The 13,183-nt window shown below is 54.9% G+C and overlaps 1 protein-coding gene across 7 annotated transcripts in view; it reads left to right on the top strand.

Annotated features, from left to right (window-relative positions):
* GUCD1 (guanylyl cyclase domain containing 1) overlaps positions 1 to 13,183 on the top strand; it is a 13,568-nt gene extending 385 nt beyond the window's left edge. The window contains exons 1-6 of one of the 7 annotated variants that reach the window (XM_077874503.1): positions 188 to 402; positions 5,100 to 5,184; positions 6,001 to 6,166; positions 7,729 to 7,820; positions 9,718 to 9,959; positions 10,659 to 13,183. In XM_077874503.1, coding sequence (XP_077730629.1) covers positions 360 to 402; positions 5,100 to 5,184; positions 6,001 to 6,166; positions 7,729 to 7,820; positions 9,718 to 9,959; positions 10,659 to 10,753 — 723 coding nt within the window. In that variant the 5' untranslated portion in view covers positions 188 to 359 and the 3' untranslated portion in view covers positions 10,754 to 13,183. Of the gene's footprint in view, positions 1 to 187; positions 403 to 3,441; positions 3,791 to 5,099; positions 5,185 to 6,000; positions 6,167 to 7,728; positions 7,821 to 9,717; positions 9,985 to 10,658 lie in introns of those variants that run through there. The other 6 variants (XM_077874507.1, XM_077874506.1, XM_077874504.1 and 3 more) reach the window with 6 other exon arrangements.

Genomic DNA, 13,183 nt, shown 5'->3' with positions numbered 1-13,183 from the left:
TGGGGAACCCGCGCGGGTGGGAAGGCGGGGCCTCGGGGCCGCGCTGCGGCCAAGGGGCGGAGCTTCCGGGGAGCCGAGGCGTGATGGGGCCTGCGCGGCTGCGCCGGGCGTGGGGAAAGGGGCGGGGCCTGGGGAGGGGCGGGGCCCCAGCCGGGGCCTGGAGGGGGCGGGGCTTGGGGCGGCCCCGCCGCCTCCTCCTCTTCTCCCCACCGCGCTGGCGGCGGCGGCGGCGGCGGCGGCTGTGGCTCTGGCTGCGGCGGCGGAGGAGGAACCTGACACGCACCAGCCTTGCTCCCGCCCGATTCGGAGCCGAAGCTGCAGCCGGGCCGGGGCCATGGGCGCCCCGCGCAGCCCGGGTCATGAGGACGGAGGCGGAGGCAGCGGGGCCACCGCTGGAGCCGGGTCAGTGTCTCCTCGAGGGCCCGGCCCTCGCCCGGGAACGACGGGGACCCGCCCTAGCACGGGCAGGGTCCGGCCGCGCGACCTTGGGTCGACCGCCGCCACGGGCCGGGCTGTAGAGCTTTGAGCGACACCTGGCCAGGTGTACATTCCCGCCTTGGCCGCTCACCCCCTGCCCGGGCCACTGGGGATTTCCTGATACTCCTAGGGCTGGAACCCCAGTCTGCCCAGAGAGCGGTCACAGTGGGAGGGTCCTGGGTGCGGGGCGAGGTCGGCACCTTCCCCAGAAGCCGAGAGTCCTGCTGGAGCCGCCTTAGGAGATCCCGCGGCCCCTCCAGGAACTAGGGGAGCTGAGGCCTAGGGCAGGAAACCGGCAGAGCACGGAGCAATGGATGTGCCCCTTACCCTGGCCTCCCAGACTCAGCATGTTGTCTCGACCGACCCTCTGGTTCCTTCTGCCCCTAGGTGGCCCGAGTTCCTCCGGGGCCGACATCAAGACTGACATTCAGTGCCTGTGGGCTTCAGTTTGCTTCTCTGAGTGGGGGAGGGGAAAAGCAATGATTCCTGCTCTCAGGGTTGATGAGAAAGTGCTAGTAAACTCTACAGTGGGGTGCCATCTCATGGGAGAGGTCAAGAGCTTGTGGGACCTGGCCCTAAGACATCAGGGACCTTGGTGTCACACCCAGGGAGAGGTCTCTTGTGAATGCAGCAGGGCATAAGTCTGATGCTCTCCTGGGATTTGCATCCCTACTCTTCCAATTATCTAACTGTGATCTTGGGCCAGACACTTGCCTTTTCTGAGTCCCAGTGGAGTAATGGCTCACATTCATAGGGAGCTTCCCATGAGCAGGCACTATGCTAAGTTGTTTACATGCAATTCCTCATTAATCCCCAAAAGTAAGTTACCGTTGTTACTTGCACTTTTTGCACATGAGCAGATAGAATAGAAAGGAATTAAGCGTTCAAGGTCTGCTTTTTTGGGCAACAGCTGCCACCTGAAGCCAGGCTAGGGCTACAGATAGACTCTACTTTCAGGTGGGACAGTATCTTGGCTCCAGGCATCAACATCTGGCAGTAGTTCTGGGCTTGGAAGGCCTTGCTTCCCCTTATCACCCCCTCACCCCCAGTAGTATATCTGGATCCCTGTGAGCTGACCTTCCCATGCCAAGACTGGGGATAGCCACCTGGGAGTCTTTAGCCTTGTGGGACCTTGGGATCCAGGGGTTTTAGGATCAGGGCAAGAAGAAGAGGGGCAGTGGAATTCACAAGAACTCTAGGGAACAGCTGTCCTGTGCCACATTTACAGCTGGGAATAGGAAAGGCACAAACAGAGTCAAAGCCTGGCCGTTAAGATGACCCAGCTAGCTGGTGCCAGAGCCCGGGCTGCAGAATAAGGGAGCCATGAACAGAGGGGCTATAGTCTGGAAGCCAGAATAGGGGGAGATTGGGGGAGGGTGGGGCATTGCTGTGACAGGTAGGCCCAGGCATCTCAAGGGATAAGGCTTTTTTGGAAAAACACCTTCCATTCATCAGACATGTCTGAGTGCCTGCTCTGGCCCAAGGGCTGGGGGGAGACAGGTGCAACCCTGCCTGCCACTGAGATAGTCTTAGTCTGTCCGGTGGGGAAGGCAGACACGAACCCCTCAAATACTCCTATTGAAGGGCTCAGAGTGAGAAAGAGACCAGAGCATTTGGCTGTTCAGAGATGGGAGATAACATTCCAGACTAAGGGATCTGCAAGAGCAAAGGCTGGGGAGTTAACAGCCTGTGTAGAGAGAAGCAGTTATGGCCACAGTGAAGGGTTCTTGAAAAGAGATGCATTCCATCATTAGAGAATAACACCCTGCACAGAGCTTTCTCTCCACTAAGCCTATTGGGGGGAATTATTTTAGATTATGAATCTGGAGGGCAGGAGTCAGGACTTAGTCATATGTCCTTAAATTGTAGCATATGTTGAGTGTTTAATAAAGTTCATTTAAAAAAAATAGGTTCATTTCTTTTTTTTTTTTTTTTTTTAGGTTCATTTCTTGTAACAAATATTTATTGCGTTACTGCTAAGCATCAGATAGTAGGCATTGGAAATAACAGTGAACAGGATTAGCAAATTCTTTGTCTTCAGGAAGCTTGCAGTCTTGTGGGGAAAAAGAGTAGCTCTGTTTTGTTTTTTTTTCTCATTAATTTTGCCAAGTACTGTGAAGGAAACAAACAGGATGCTGGGAAGGGCGGCCTCCTCCCCCAAAAGCCGTAATCAGAAAAAGCCTCTCAGAGGGGAAATATTTGAAGGGGCAGCCTGGTAAGCCTGCCTCGAGAACTGCAGGGAAGAAAGTTCCAGAGACGGCTATACATGCAGAGGGGTAGAATGAAGCCTGATGGGTTTTCCAGGGTACCTGGAACTGGGTGAGTGAGGTGTAAGGGCCAAGGTGAGGCTAGTGGGGGCCCAGGTTGGGCAGGGCCCTGCAGGCCATGGAATGGGGTGACAACTTTCTTCTAAGAGCAATGGGAGACTGGGACTGGGATCCCTCTGGCTACTGTGTACAGAGGGGAAAGGAACTGGGCGTGGAATTTGGGACAGAGGATAGGCAGAAAATTCAGGCTGGACGGAGACCTCAGAACTGAATCCATGACACTGGAAGGAGACAGGTGTGGGAAGGCCTTGAATGATGGCCTGGTGCTTTTAGAGGCTTCTGGGGTCAAGGGAAGGAGGGAACAAAGCCCCAGCCCAGTTGGGCTCAGGGCGCCAGGGCCCTCTAGATGGAGGGCAGGGTTTACATCAGCACCTGCAGCACACTCACCCTGAGTGCGCATAGCACTCCATGGGCTGGCATTTGTGGTGGTCCATTTCATAGAAGAAGCAGGCACGGAGAGATGAAGTGCTTCTCCTCAAGTGACTCAGCTAGCAGGTGGCCTGTACTCACTCATGCCATCTTGCCATCCATAGGCCCTGTTGCAGGCCCTTGAAGGTGAGGAACGGGGCGGGGGGGGGGGGGAGGGGGGGAGAAAGGCCAGTAAAAGGCAGTGAAGGAGGAGTCACAGGTCCCTGCCCCCTGGGAATGTTCAACAGCTCAGCAGGACACAGACAAGCTCAACGCAAGGGTCCTCTCCTGTGAGCCAAAGCATGAACTCTGGCCTCCCAGAGTGCAGATGAGGGAAAGGGCGTGGCCAGCCTGGGATCAGAGAAAGCACTGGAAGTGGTGGCCTCTGAACCAGGACTTGGAGGCTGGGTAGAGTTTAGACATAGAGAGTAGGAGCTAGGGACTCACTCCAGGCAAGCTTCCCAGACAAGACCAGCAGGTTGAAAGGCCAGGACAAACTGCAGGGCCCTTTTGGTTGCTGCATGCAGCGGGAGCCAGGGTTGGCATGGCGAGCCAGCCTCTGGGGCAGCTCTGCACAGGTGAGTTGTAGGTTCAAGAGAGACCCCGGAGACCTCCCAAGATGAGGAAACAGGGTGAGCTGGGGTTTCACATGCTTAATGAGTGTCATGAATGAGCAGTGAGTGGTCATTGCTGAGGGGAAGTCCCTCCCATTTCTTTAGACGCTGAACTTTATCCAGATTTGTGGGATCCCAGAGTAGGAGGTTCCAGGAGGCCACGTTCCAGCTGGCTCCCGCCTTAGCTCCTCAATGCATGCTGTTCCCCTCTGTCTTGCATTCCCTGATTCTCACTCTAAGGCACACCCCCACCTTTTCCCCAGTTCTAGCCCTCTGTTTTTCTCTTACTCTTGCTTGTTTTTGCTGACCACTAGGGCAGGAATCTGTTTATGTCACTTAACCACCACATCTCTGGTTCACATGCCAGGTGCTAGGCTCTTGGGAAATATTTGTTGATTGACTGAATCAGACCAAAGTCCCCGACTTTAGAGATAGCCAGACTCAGTCTCTCAAGAGGAAGTCAGTTGCTCAGCCCACAGTCAGGCCGTGACAGAGCTAAGGCTAAAATGCCGAGGTCAGGACCTTTCTACTCCACACTGTTTGACGAGAACAGACTGAGAGGTTACCTAGGTTAGCATTGCACATACACAGATTACATGACAGTCTCCCTTCCTTCTAACCATGGACTTCACACTTGGGTGGCCCCGGAGTCTTTGGAGTTAGGCAGACCTCCAGGGGCCTCATGAAGTCAGATATGAATATCTGCTGAGCACTTCCCATGTGGCTGGTCCTGTGCCAGCCTCCTTGAAAGTCCAAAAAGAATGTTCTGAGAGAGAGGCCTGTGGGGCTGTGAGTGCATGTAGTTGGGGGACAGGTGCTAGGCAAGATGGAAGCAATGTCATGGAGAAGTGACATCCAAAGGCAGGAGTTAGGTCAAGTACCTTGGAAGTCAGGAGAGTTCATGCAGGGGGAAGAGGTGTGTAAAGGCTCTGGGGCATAAAGGATCACGGCAAGTGAAGGTTCTGCCTGCAGGTTGGCCTCCTGAGGATGAGGGGAGGTGAGAAGGCAGAGGCAGCCATGAAGGCATTGTCTTAAGAGACAGAGGAATCAACCCACTGGAGGATTTTGTTGTAAGGCTGACCCACTCTGACTGATGTTTGGGGGAGATTACTGCTATTGTAAGGAGAATGGATTGGGGCACCTGAAAGGCTGTTTTTTGGCCCCTGAACAACTCCTACAGGATCTGGGTAGGAGCCAATGACGGTGGCTTCAGTGGGGTGGCAGTGACAGCTGCAGTGCCAAGGGTCTGTGACCTCCCTGTGTTTCATTGCAGAAGACTTTGTGCAGCTGCCTGTGCCCATCATCCAGCAGCTCTACCACTGGGACTGCGGCCTGGCCTGCTCCAAGATGGTGCTGCGGTGAGTGGGCAGGCCTAGGCCTCCCCATCCACACCATCTGCTCTAGCTGGAAAGAGAAATAGGGAGAGACCTGGGTGGGATTCATCATCCATATGGCTTTTCTTGGTTGGGGCTTAAAGGAGGTCCAGCTTCCAACCAGGCTTGGTCTTACCTGCAAAAACAAGCAAAGGGTGGAACGAGGCCTTCCAGGTGTCAGCTCTGGGGATAGCCAAGGAAGTCCCAGGTGTCTGGTCCACAGAATTTCCTCATCCCTGGGACATGGGACCTTCCAGTCTTGGCCTCCTGGAAGACTGTCACTAGAATGCCAACTGTTGAACTAAGGTTGTGGGAATATCACAGGAACCTTGACCGTCCAAGCAAAGAGCACCGTAGTCATCTCCTCTTAGGAGATTTTTAGGCAGCTGCCAGGAACGTCAGAGCAGCTTCTCCCTTACCTGTTTTATATCCCAGAATTCCAGGCAAAGTAGTGTTCAGCAAAAGAGTTCTGTGCCTAGAATTTAGAAAACCACTGATGTGGTCCAAACATCTCATCCTAAAGATGAAGCTAGTGAGGCCAGAGTCTGGCAACTTACCCTAAGTCACACAACCTTTTAAGAGATTCAAGAAGCAGAATCCTTGACTCAGGCCAACATGGTACCCCAGGCAGCCTCAGGTTGTGCCCAAGAAAGTAGGCAAGATACAGGATTTCATGACAAAGGATGGAGCCTTCTGGGGGAGCGGGAGCTCTGATAATGGTTGGGGGGCCTTGGGAGGAGGGTGACCCCAGCCAGCTTCCCCACATAAGCAAGCCAACCTCAGCAGCCCATCTCCCCACAGGTACCTGGGCCAGGTGGACGACAATGAGTTTGAGAGTGCCCTGCAGGAGCTGCGGCTAACCAGGAGCATCTGGACCATTGACCTGGCCTACCTGATGCGCCACTTTGGCGTGAGGCACCGCTTCTGCACACAGACCCTGGGTGTTGACAAGGGCTACAAGAACCAGGTGAGCGGCCAGCCACCAGGCTTTCACTCAGGTCCAGTAGTTACAAGGGGGTATGGTCAAGGCATTGACACCTGAGCATACACACAGATATGTAGGGACCAGGGAGCAGCAGCAGATACACTGTGTGCAGGACATTCGATCTGGTCAGACTAGGTGACGTTGGGCTGTAGCCTGCTCAGAGCATTTGAGCAGTGAGACTCCTGCTGCCTGCCTTCAAGAGTACTTGATGATGTGCAAGAGGAGCATCTCAGGCTGCTTTCCTGCATCCATCCCTCCTATGTCTCAGGTCCAGGGCCTCAGAGCATGTCACTCTGACCTCACCCTGCCACCACTTGCCCATTTTCTTCCTTGTCACAGGGACAGATGGCTCCAAGCTGGATAGTTGGTATTCTGGAGGAAAAACTAAATTTTTTTCTTTCTGAAAAAGAAAAAGACAGCCTCACTATTATACCAGTACACACCTCCTGTCCCCCTACTCTTACCCCCCCTAGTCTTGCCTGCTGCAGAGATACATGTTGGCCCCAGCTCCAAAACTTGGCAGAGTAGAGTCTCTGTTGGCCTTGTTGGCAAGAGGGTTGTCACATGGTGGCCAGCACCGGTCAACCTAAATTGCCTTTATACCTTCCAGGCTGGGGGAAGATAGCTGATGGATCTGGCTTAATCACTGTAGCTGCGAGACAGATAAAAGAGCCCAAGAGCAGGGTCTCTCCTGCCTCCCCCACAGGGGATCGGTCTAGCCCTCTTAAGTCCCCCACACTGAATAAAGTATGTTCCTGGACCTCACCTTGCTAAGGCAAGCAGTGGAAGAGCATCTGGATAGGCCCAGCCACCCCCTTTGCTCATTTACCACAGACTCCTGCTCATATCCACAGGGTACACAGCCCAGGGATGACTAGCCTTGCTGGGGGAGCTGACCTGAGCTCAGCTGCCTAGCCATCTCCTGAGCATCCTCCTCATGCCTCTGTGGTTCCGTGTGCTCTGGCCAGCCACCCTGCCAGCTCATGACACATGGAGCTTTCAGGACACCTAGGTGGCTTAGTGGCTGAGTGTCTACCTTCGGCCCTGGAGTTCTGGGATCAAGTCCCACATCAGGCTTCCTGCGAAGAGCCTGCTTCTCCCTCTGCCTGTGTCTCTGCCTTTTCTCTGTGTCTCTCATGAATAAATAAATAAAATCTTAAAAAAAAAAAAAAAGACACATGGAGCCTTTTCTTTTTTTTTTTTTTTTAAGATTTTATTTATTCATGAGAGACACAGAGAGGCAAAGACATAGGCAGATGGAGAAGCAGGCTCCCTGCAGGGAGCCTGAGGCGGTACTCAATCCCAGGACCCTGGGATCATGACCTGGGCCAAAGGCAGACACGCAACCACTGAGCCACCCAGGCGCCCCAACACATGCAGCTTTCTTTCTGTCCACGCATGCTGCATGGGCCATCTCCCCTAGCAGGCCAGGCTCCTCCCTTCTTTTCACCATCTTCACCTCCATCACATGGTCTTCACTTCATCCACATGGGGGGAGGGCAGCCAAGACAGGCAGTCCCTCCAGCCTGCCTTTCTCTCTTTAGTCCTTCTACAGGAAGCACTTTGACACAGAGGAGACCCGGGTGAACCAGTTGTTTGCACAAGCCAAGGCTTGCAAGGTGCTGGTGGAGAAATGGTGAGCACTGCCCCCTTTACTCTTTCTTGGGTGCCTGCTCAATCACATACTTGTCCTCAGGGAGGTCGCAGGATGGCGTACAGGAAAGGCTAGGAACTTTGGCAGTCAGACAGAACCAGGGTGTCCTACCCAGGTGGCCAAAGGCATGGACTTGCCCTCCTAAGCCTTACTGTTTCCATCCATAAAATGGGGACAAGTGGAACTACATGACCTCCTGTACACAAAACTGCAGCCTAAGATGGATCCCAAGCAGAACCTGGAGGGACAGGTGGTGAGCAAGCCAGACTCCAGCCAGCCTTCAGACTGCTCACAGAATGGTAGTTCGAGACAGAACACAGGAACCCTTCTTGAAGGGGTGACAGCCTAAGGAACATGCTGTGGAAGGTGACAGAGGACAACCCCATGTGTTGGCTCTCTAGGGAGGCCTGGATCTCAGATCTCCCCACAGGCTGCTGTGACCTTCTGTGGGTCTCCCTGCTTCCATCTATAGATGAGGACAGGATTTGAGCAGACCCTGGGAGTAACTTCCCCAGATGCTAATGACCTTCTCCAGGCTCAGGCAGGTTAGCTTAGATCCCTGCTAGGCTCCCCTAGACCACTCTTCTCAGGTCTCCCTCCTCTCCATAGATTTCCATTTGGATCGTTGACGTAATGGTACCACACAATAAGTGGTTAGGAAAAAAACCGGGAAGAGTCTCCACATACCTGTCCACCACACGAGCACGTGCTAGGAGGAAAGGCAATAAATGTTCATTTAATGGCTTGTGCCACATGCTTGTCTTGTTGAGGGGGAAGCTGGTACCGTCCCCTATTCCTCATGTGAATAAACTGAGGATGAGAAAAATAGCACGAGCTGCCCACGGTCCCCACTGGCCACTCGTCCGGGCTGTGAGCCAGACCTGGCACTCTGCACCCATTTACCCCATGAAGCATGGTGCTTTTCTTTCTAGCCCAGCCCCAGCTTTGTCTCTGCAGTGGAAATCCCGCACTCATACATACCATCGGGAACCCAGCCTGCTATTTCATTTCACAGACCAAATGGAAAGATGGCATGTTTCCCTAGGCTGAAGCAACCAAACCAACCTGCCACATGACTTGGCCGTGGGCTGGCGTTGGGCCAGGCCACGTAGTGCTAATGCTGCCACTCATGAGGAGACTGCGGCAGGGGGAGGCCCCTAGCTTAGGGGACTACTACCTCACAGCCCCTCACCCATTCTGGATTCTTGGTTTGGATTTGCTGCCTTCTGGGGGCATTGAACGGGGCAGTGCCTCTAAGAGTCTGCCTCAGGGAGCAGCTGGTTCTGCTGAACTGGGGATCCCCTGGGAGGGCTGCTGGCCAGGCCCTTCCTGGACAACCCCTTCTGCTTTAGGAGCCTTAGAGAAAAAGAAAAGAAAAGAAAACTAGTCTTTTTCAGGGAAGCATGTGGTTTTGAAACTGACAAAGCCATGCTTAGCTCAAGTTTGGGGGAATACATTGGACCCACAGCTTCCAAGGTAAACTGCATGTGATTTAGGGTAAATGACTAAGAAGGGTGCTCAGCAAAAAAACAAAATTCACTGTCCAGGCCAGGAGGTGTGGTGCCGTGTGCCGCTTCAGCAGCCCATGACAGGGGCCCATCTGGAGTCGACTTCCTGCCACCCCTGGAAGGACCTGATGGGAGTGGCTTGTCCTTGAGCACCCTCGGAGCCCTCCCACCCTCACCCCGGCACTGGTCCCATGCTTAATCCTCCTCTGAGCCTGGGCCACGGTGACAAAGCAGGATATTCCCACCTGCAAGGAGCTCAGGAGGGAGGGAAGATGAGCCAGGTCCCCAAGCTTTGTGATCCGAGCAGGGGTCCGCTTGAGAGATGGGGGTTGGGGCCCAGCGGCGCCAGCTGACCCTCCTCCCACCCACAGCACAGTGAGCGTGCAGGACATCCAGGAGCACCTGGCACAGGGCCACGTGGCCATTGTGCTGGTGAACTCTGGAGTACTGCACTGCGACCTTTGCTCCAGTCCTGTCAAGTACTGCTGCTTCGCCCCCAGCGGCCACCGCTGCTTCTGCCGCACCCCTGACTACCAGGGCCACTTCATCGTGCTGCGCGGCTACAACCGGGCCACAGGCTGCATCTTCTACAACAATCCAGCCTATGCCGACCGTGAGTGCCAGGCGGGCAGGGGACGGTAGGTGGGGCAGGCCGCATTCACCATCCCTGATTCCTTCTCATTCATCCTGGTGGCCAAGACTTCCCTCCCCGCCTTCTCCCCAAAGCCTCTGCTCCTCCTGGGCTCCTGTCTTCTGTGCTGCCCCTCTGCCCATGCCCAGATCAGCCGTAAACCTGAGGCCATCCCGGCCTCCACACACCAGGTCAGGCCACCTGTCCCTCCCATACCACCAGCCCTACACCACTGCGTGGGCCCCATCTCACTCTTATTCTGCGGGTGCCTCCCCCGGTCTCCTCACTCTAGCCCTGCCAGGACAGCCAGCAAGCATACCCGTCAGAAAAGAAAGTCTTCCCAGTTCCAGCTCTGCTCCAGGTGCAGCGAGGGCTCCCCACTGCCCTGGAGACTGGAAAGGACTGTCCTGACTCTAGCAGACTTACCCCATGTGTCCTCAAGCATATTTCTTTCCCTCTGGGTCTCACCTTCTCCATCTGCTAAACTGGGGAAGGGTCAGAGAATGAGCTCATGAAGGCTGAAATCGGCAAGGAAGGCTTCCTGTGGGTGAAAGATGAGTGGCAGAGGGTGGCCAGGCAGGTGGCAGGAGGTCAGACCTCCCCTAGCTCCCCTGGGTGCCAGCGAGGCAGGTATACTACTCCCCCCACCGCTACTACCTCACTCTCCCTTCTTGCCCCCAGCAGGAATGTGCAGCACCAGCATCAGTAACTTTGAGGAAGCCAGAACCAGTTACGGCACAGATGAGGACATCCTCTTTGTCTACCTGGACAGCTGACAGCGGGAGCCTGGTGTGCCCAGGCCCTCGCACCCCACCCTGCCCCACCCTAGCCTGGCCAACTCAGGAGGCCTTGGCCCAGGCCCCGAGCTGCTGGGGCTTGGATGCAGAACTGCAGCCTTGGCCTGTGTGACAAAGCCCCAGGGAATTCTTGATGCTGGAGGCATGCCTGCTTTGTCTGCCAGCGTCACGTGTGTCATCTTGCCACTTACCCTACGCACCTGCTGGTTGGTGGAGGTGTCCCCAGAGCATCTGAGTAGAGCTTCCCCTAGGACCCCAAATCTGACTTGAACTGTGCCCAGGGGACTTCTAGCCCTGTGGGTGCCCTTGTTGCCTGCATACCAGATCCAGGGCACAGGAGAAGCTTGAGCTTGTCTCCCCACAGATCTGAGGGCTGAGCCCTGGAGATGCCACTTGTCAGGATGGTATCCACGTGTTTGGAGACCATGTAGCCAACTCTGGCCCCCAAGACTGTGGGCTGCTCCAGGCCTTGCTAGGAACTGCCTACCCCTAGAAGTGCTACAGACCTCCCTGGGCCCTTTGGTGGATGCCACCACTCCTTCCCGCCATAAGATGGGAACCCACCCAAGTTCCTCTGGCTGGTTGTGAGGCCTCTGGGCCCTGGAGATGGCTGGGCCTAAGGCCAGAAGGACCCTGGGCCCCGTACCCCTCACCCTCTAGGTACCATAGCACTGTAGAGTAGAGGGCCCTCAGGGGAGTAGACAGGGCCCTGACTCTTGCTAGCTGGCAGTGCTGAGTGTACAAGAATGCCTGACCCAGAAGGCCAGGCACAGCCACCTGTGTCCCAAAGATCCCCCCTAACCCATGAGGCCTCCTGACACTAGCATAAGCCCCAATAGTGGGGCACATTATCCGGGTGTGGGGAGCCCCAGGCCTCACAGGGCTGAGTGCTGGGGTGCTAGGGCCTGCTGTCCTGAGGCCATGATGGGAGATAGCCGTTGGCCTCCTACCCACCCTAATATTCATGCCAGGACCTTTTGCACAGAATGTTGAGGCTTTTCTGTCTTGACAGAGAAGAATAGTTTCTGCCCAGGATCACACAGCACTGCACATAGCATGGACTAGAGCTGTTTCCTACTTTTAAAATTGTTTTCTTTTCTTGGGGGGTGGGAGCTTGTTTGGTTTCTTTCAGAATTAAGTTTTTCCACTTGTGGGGAGTGAGAGTTACCCTCAAGTAAGACAATAATAGTGAGATTGCAGGTACTTCGGAACCACTGACATCTCTCTTCACAGAGCAGAGAAGCCAGCCCAAGTTCCCTTTCAAAGAGAAAGGGACTCACAGCTGGGGTAGCTGAGTGCCAGGGCCCCTCACCCTACCTTACAGACAAAATCTGGCCATCAGTCTGGGGAGAGTTTGTCCAGGACAGTGGTGGGGTTGGGTTTTGAATCCAGATCTGCTCCGAAAAACAAAGGGAACTAGATCATTCCCAAAGGAGCCGAGGACACCCACCCCTCATGAGCTGTCTGGCAGAGGAGCAGGGCTGCCCCATCAGCCACACTGCCCCGTCCCCCTGTGTCTTGGTCTCTTGTTGGCCAAGGCACGATACAGTGGCAGCTGCTACCCCTCTGGACTGCAAACAGGCTCAGCATCTTCTCCCAGCAGCCAGCTGGGACCTCCCCACCGTGGCTGGTCTGAGGGCCAGAGACCGGCTCTGCTGAAGAGGGGCCGTCAGACCATCCAGCCTATTGCTCTTCAACACCAGATGCAGCCTTTGGCCCAGAGGGAGGCACTGTTAGCTGGTTAGCTAACAGGTTAGCCACCTTGGTGTCGGAGATTAGCAGTGTCTTCAGACTGGTCTTATCTCTTTTGCCTTAATGTTGGGTGGCCCGAGATCCCAGGGAGCTCTCCAGTTTCACACCCAGGAATACCACGTGTGGCGGCTGTGGGATTTGGACATCCTCAGGAAGGGTCTGGCTAAAATTATGGTTAGAATAGACACATCAAGGAAAGCAATGAAGAAGTGACGCTTTGGATGACTGGTGGGGCTGTCATGAAGAGCAGCCTCCACAGAGGGTGGTCACAGCATCTGAGTCCCCGGGGCCAGCCACAAGTTAGAGGTCACCCTCTAGAAGATTAACAAGAAAGCTACCTGTGCCTGCAATAGTGCCGTCTGCCTGGGAGGGTCATGGGAATGGGATGCAAATGCAAACCTGTTCTTGCACATGTCATGAAAACAAGGCTGGAGAAAACCCAGGCTTCAGGAACTTCTGCACATGGCACATGGCACCCATGACCCCTGCCTGCATGGGGGGAGCCCAGCAAAGCCACACTGGACAGTTGGTTTTGTTCACTCCAGCCACACAGGGACAAAAGGGATCTTTTGCATTGCAGAGATTTTCTACATATATATTTTTTGTTTGTAATGAGCCATTCTCAATAAACATTATTCTCACTGCAGAATCATGGCA

This window comes from Canis aureus, chromosome 27, assembly GCF_053574225.1.
Source record: "Canis aureus isolate CA01 chromosome 27, VMU_Caureus_v.1.0, whole genome shotgun sequence".
Lineage (NCBI taxonomy): Eukaryota > Metazoa > Chordata > Mammalia > Carnivora > Canidae > Canis > Canis aureus.
Note: the sequence above shows the minus strand (reverse complement) of the source record. Positions and strands in the feature narration are given on the sequence as shown.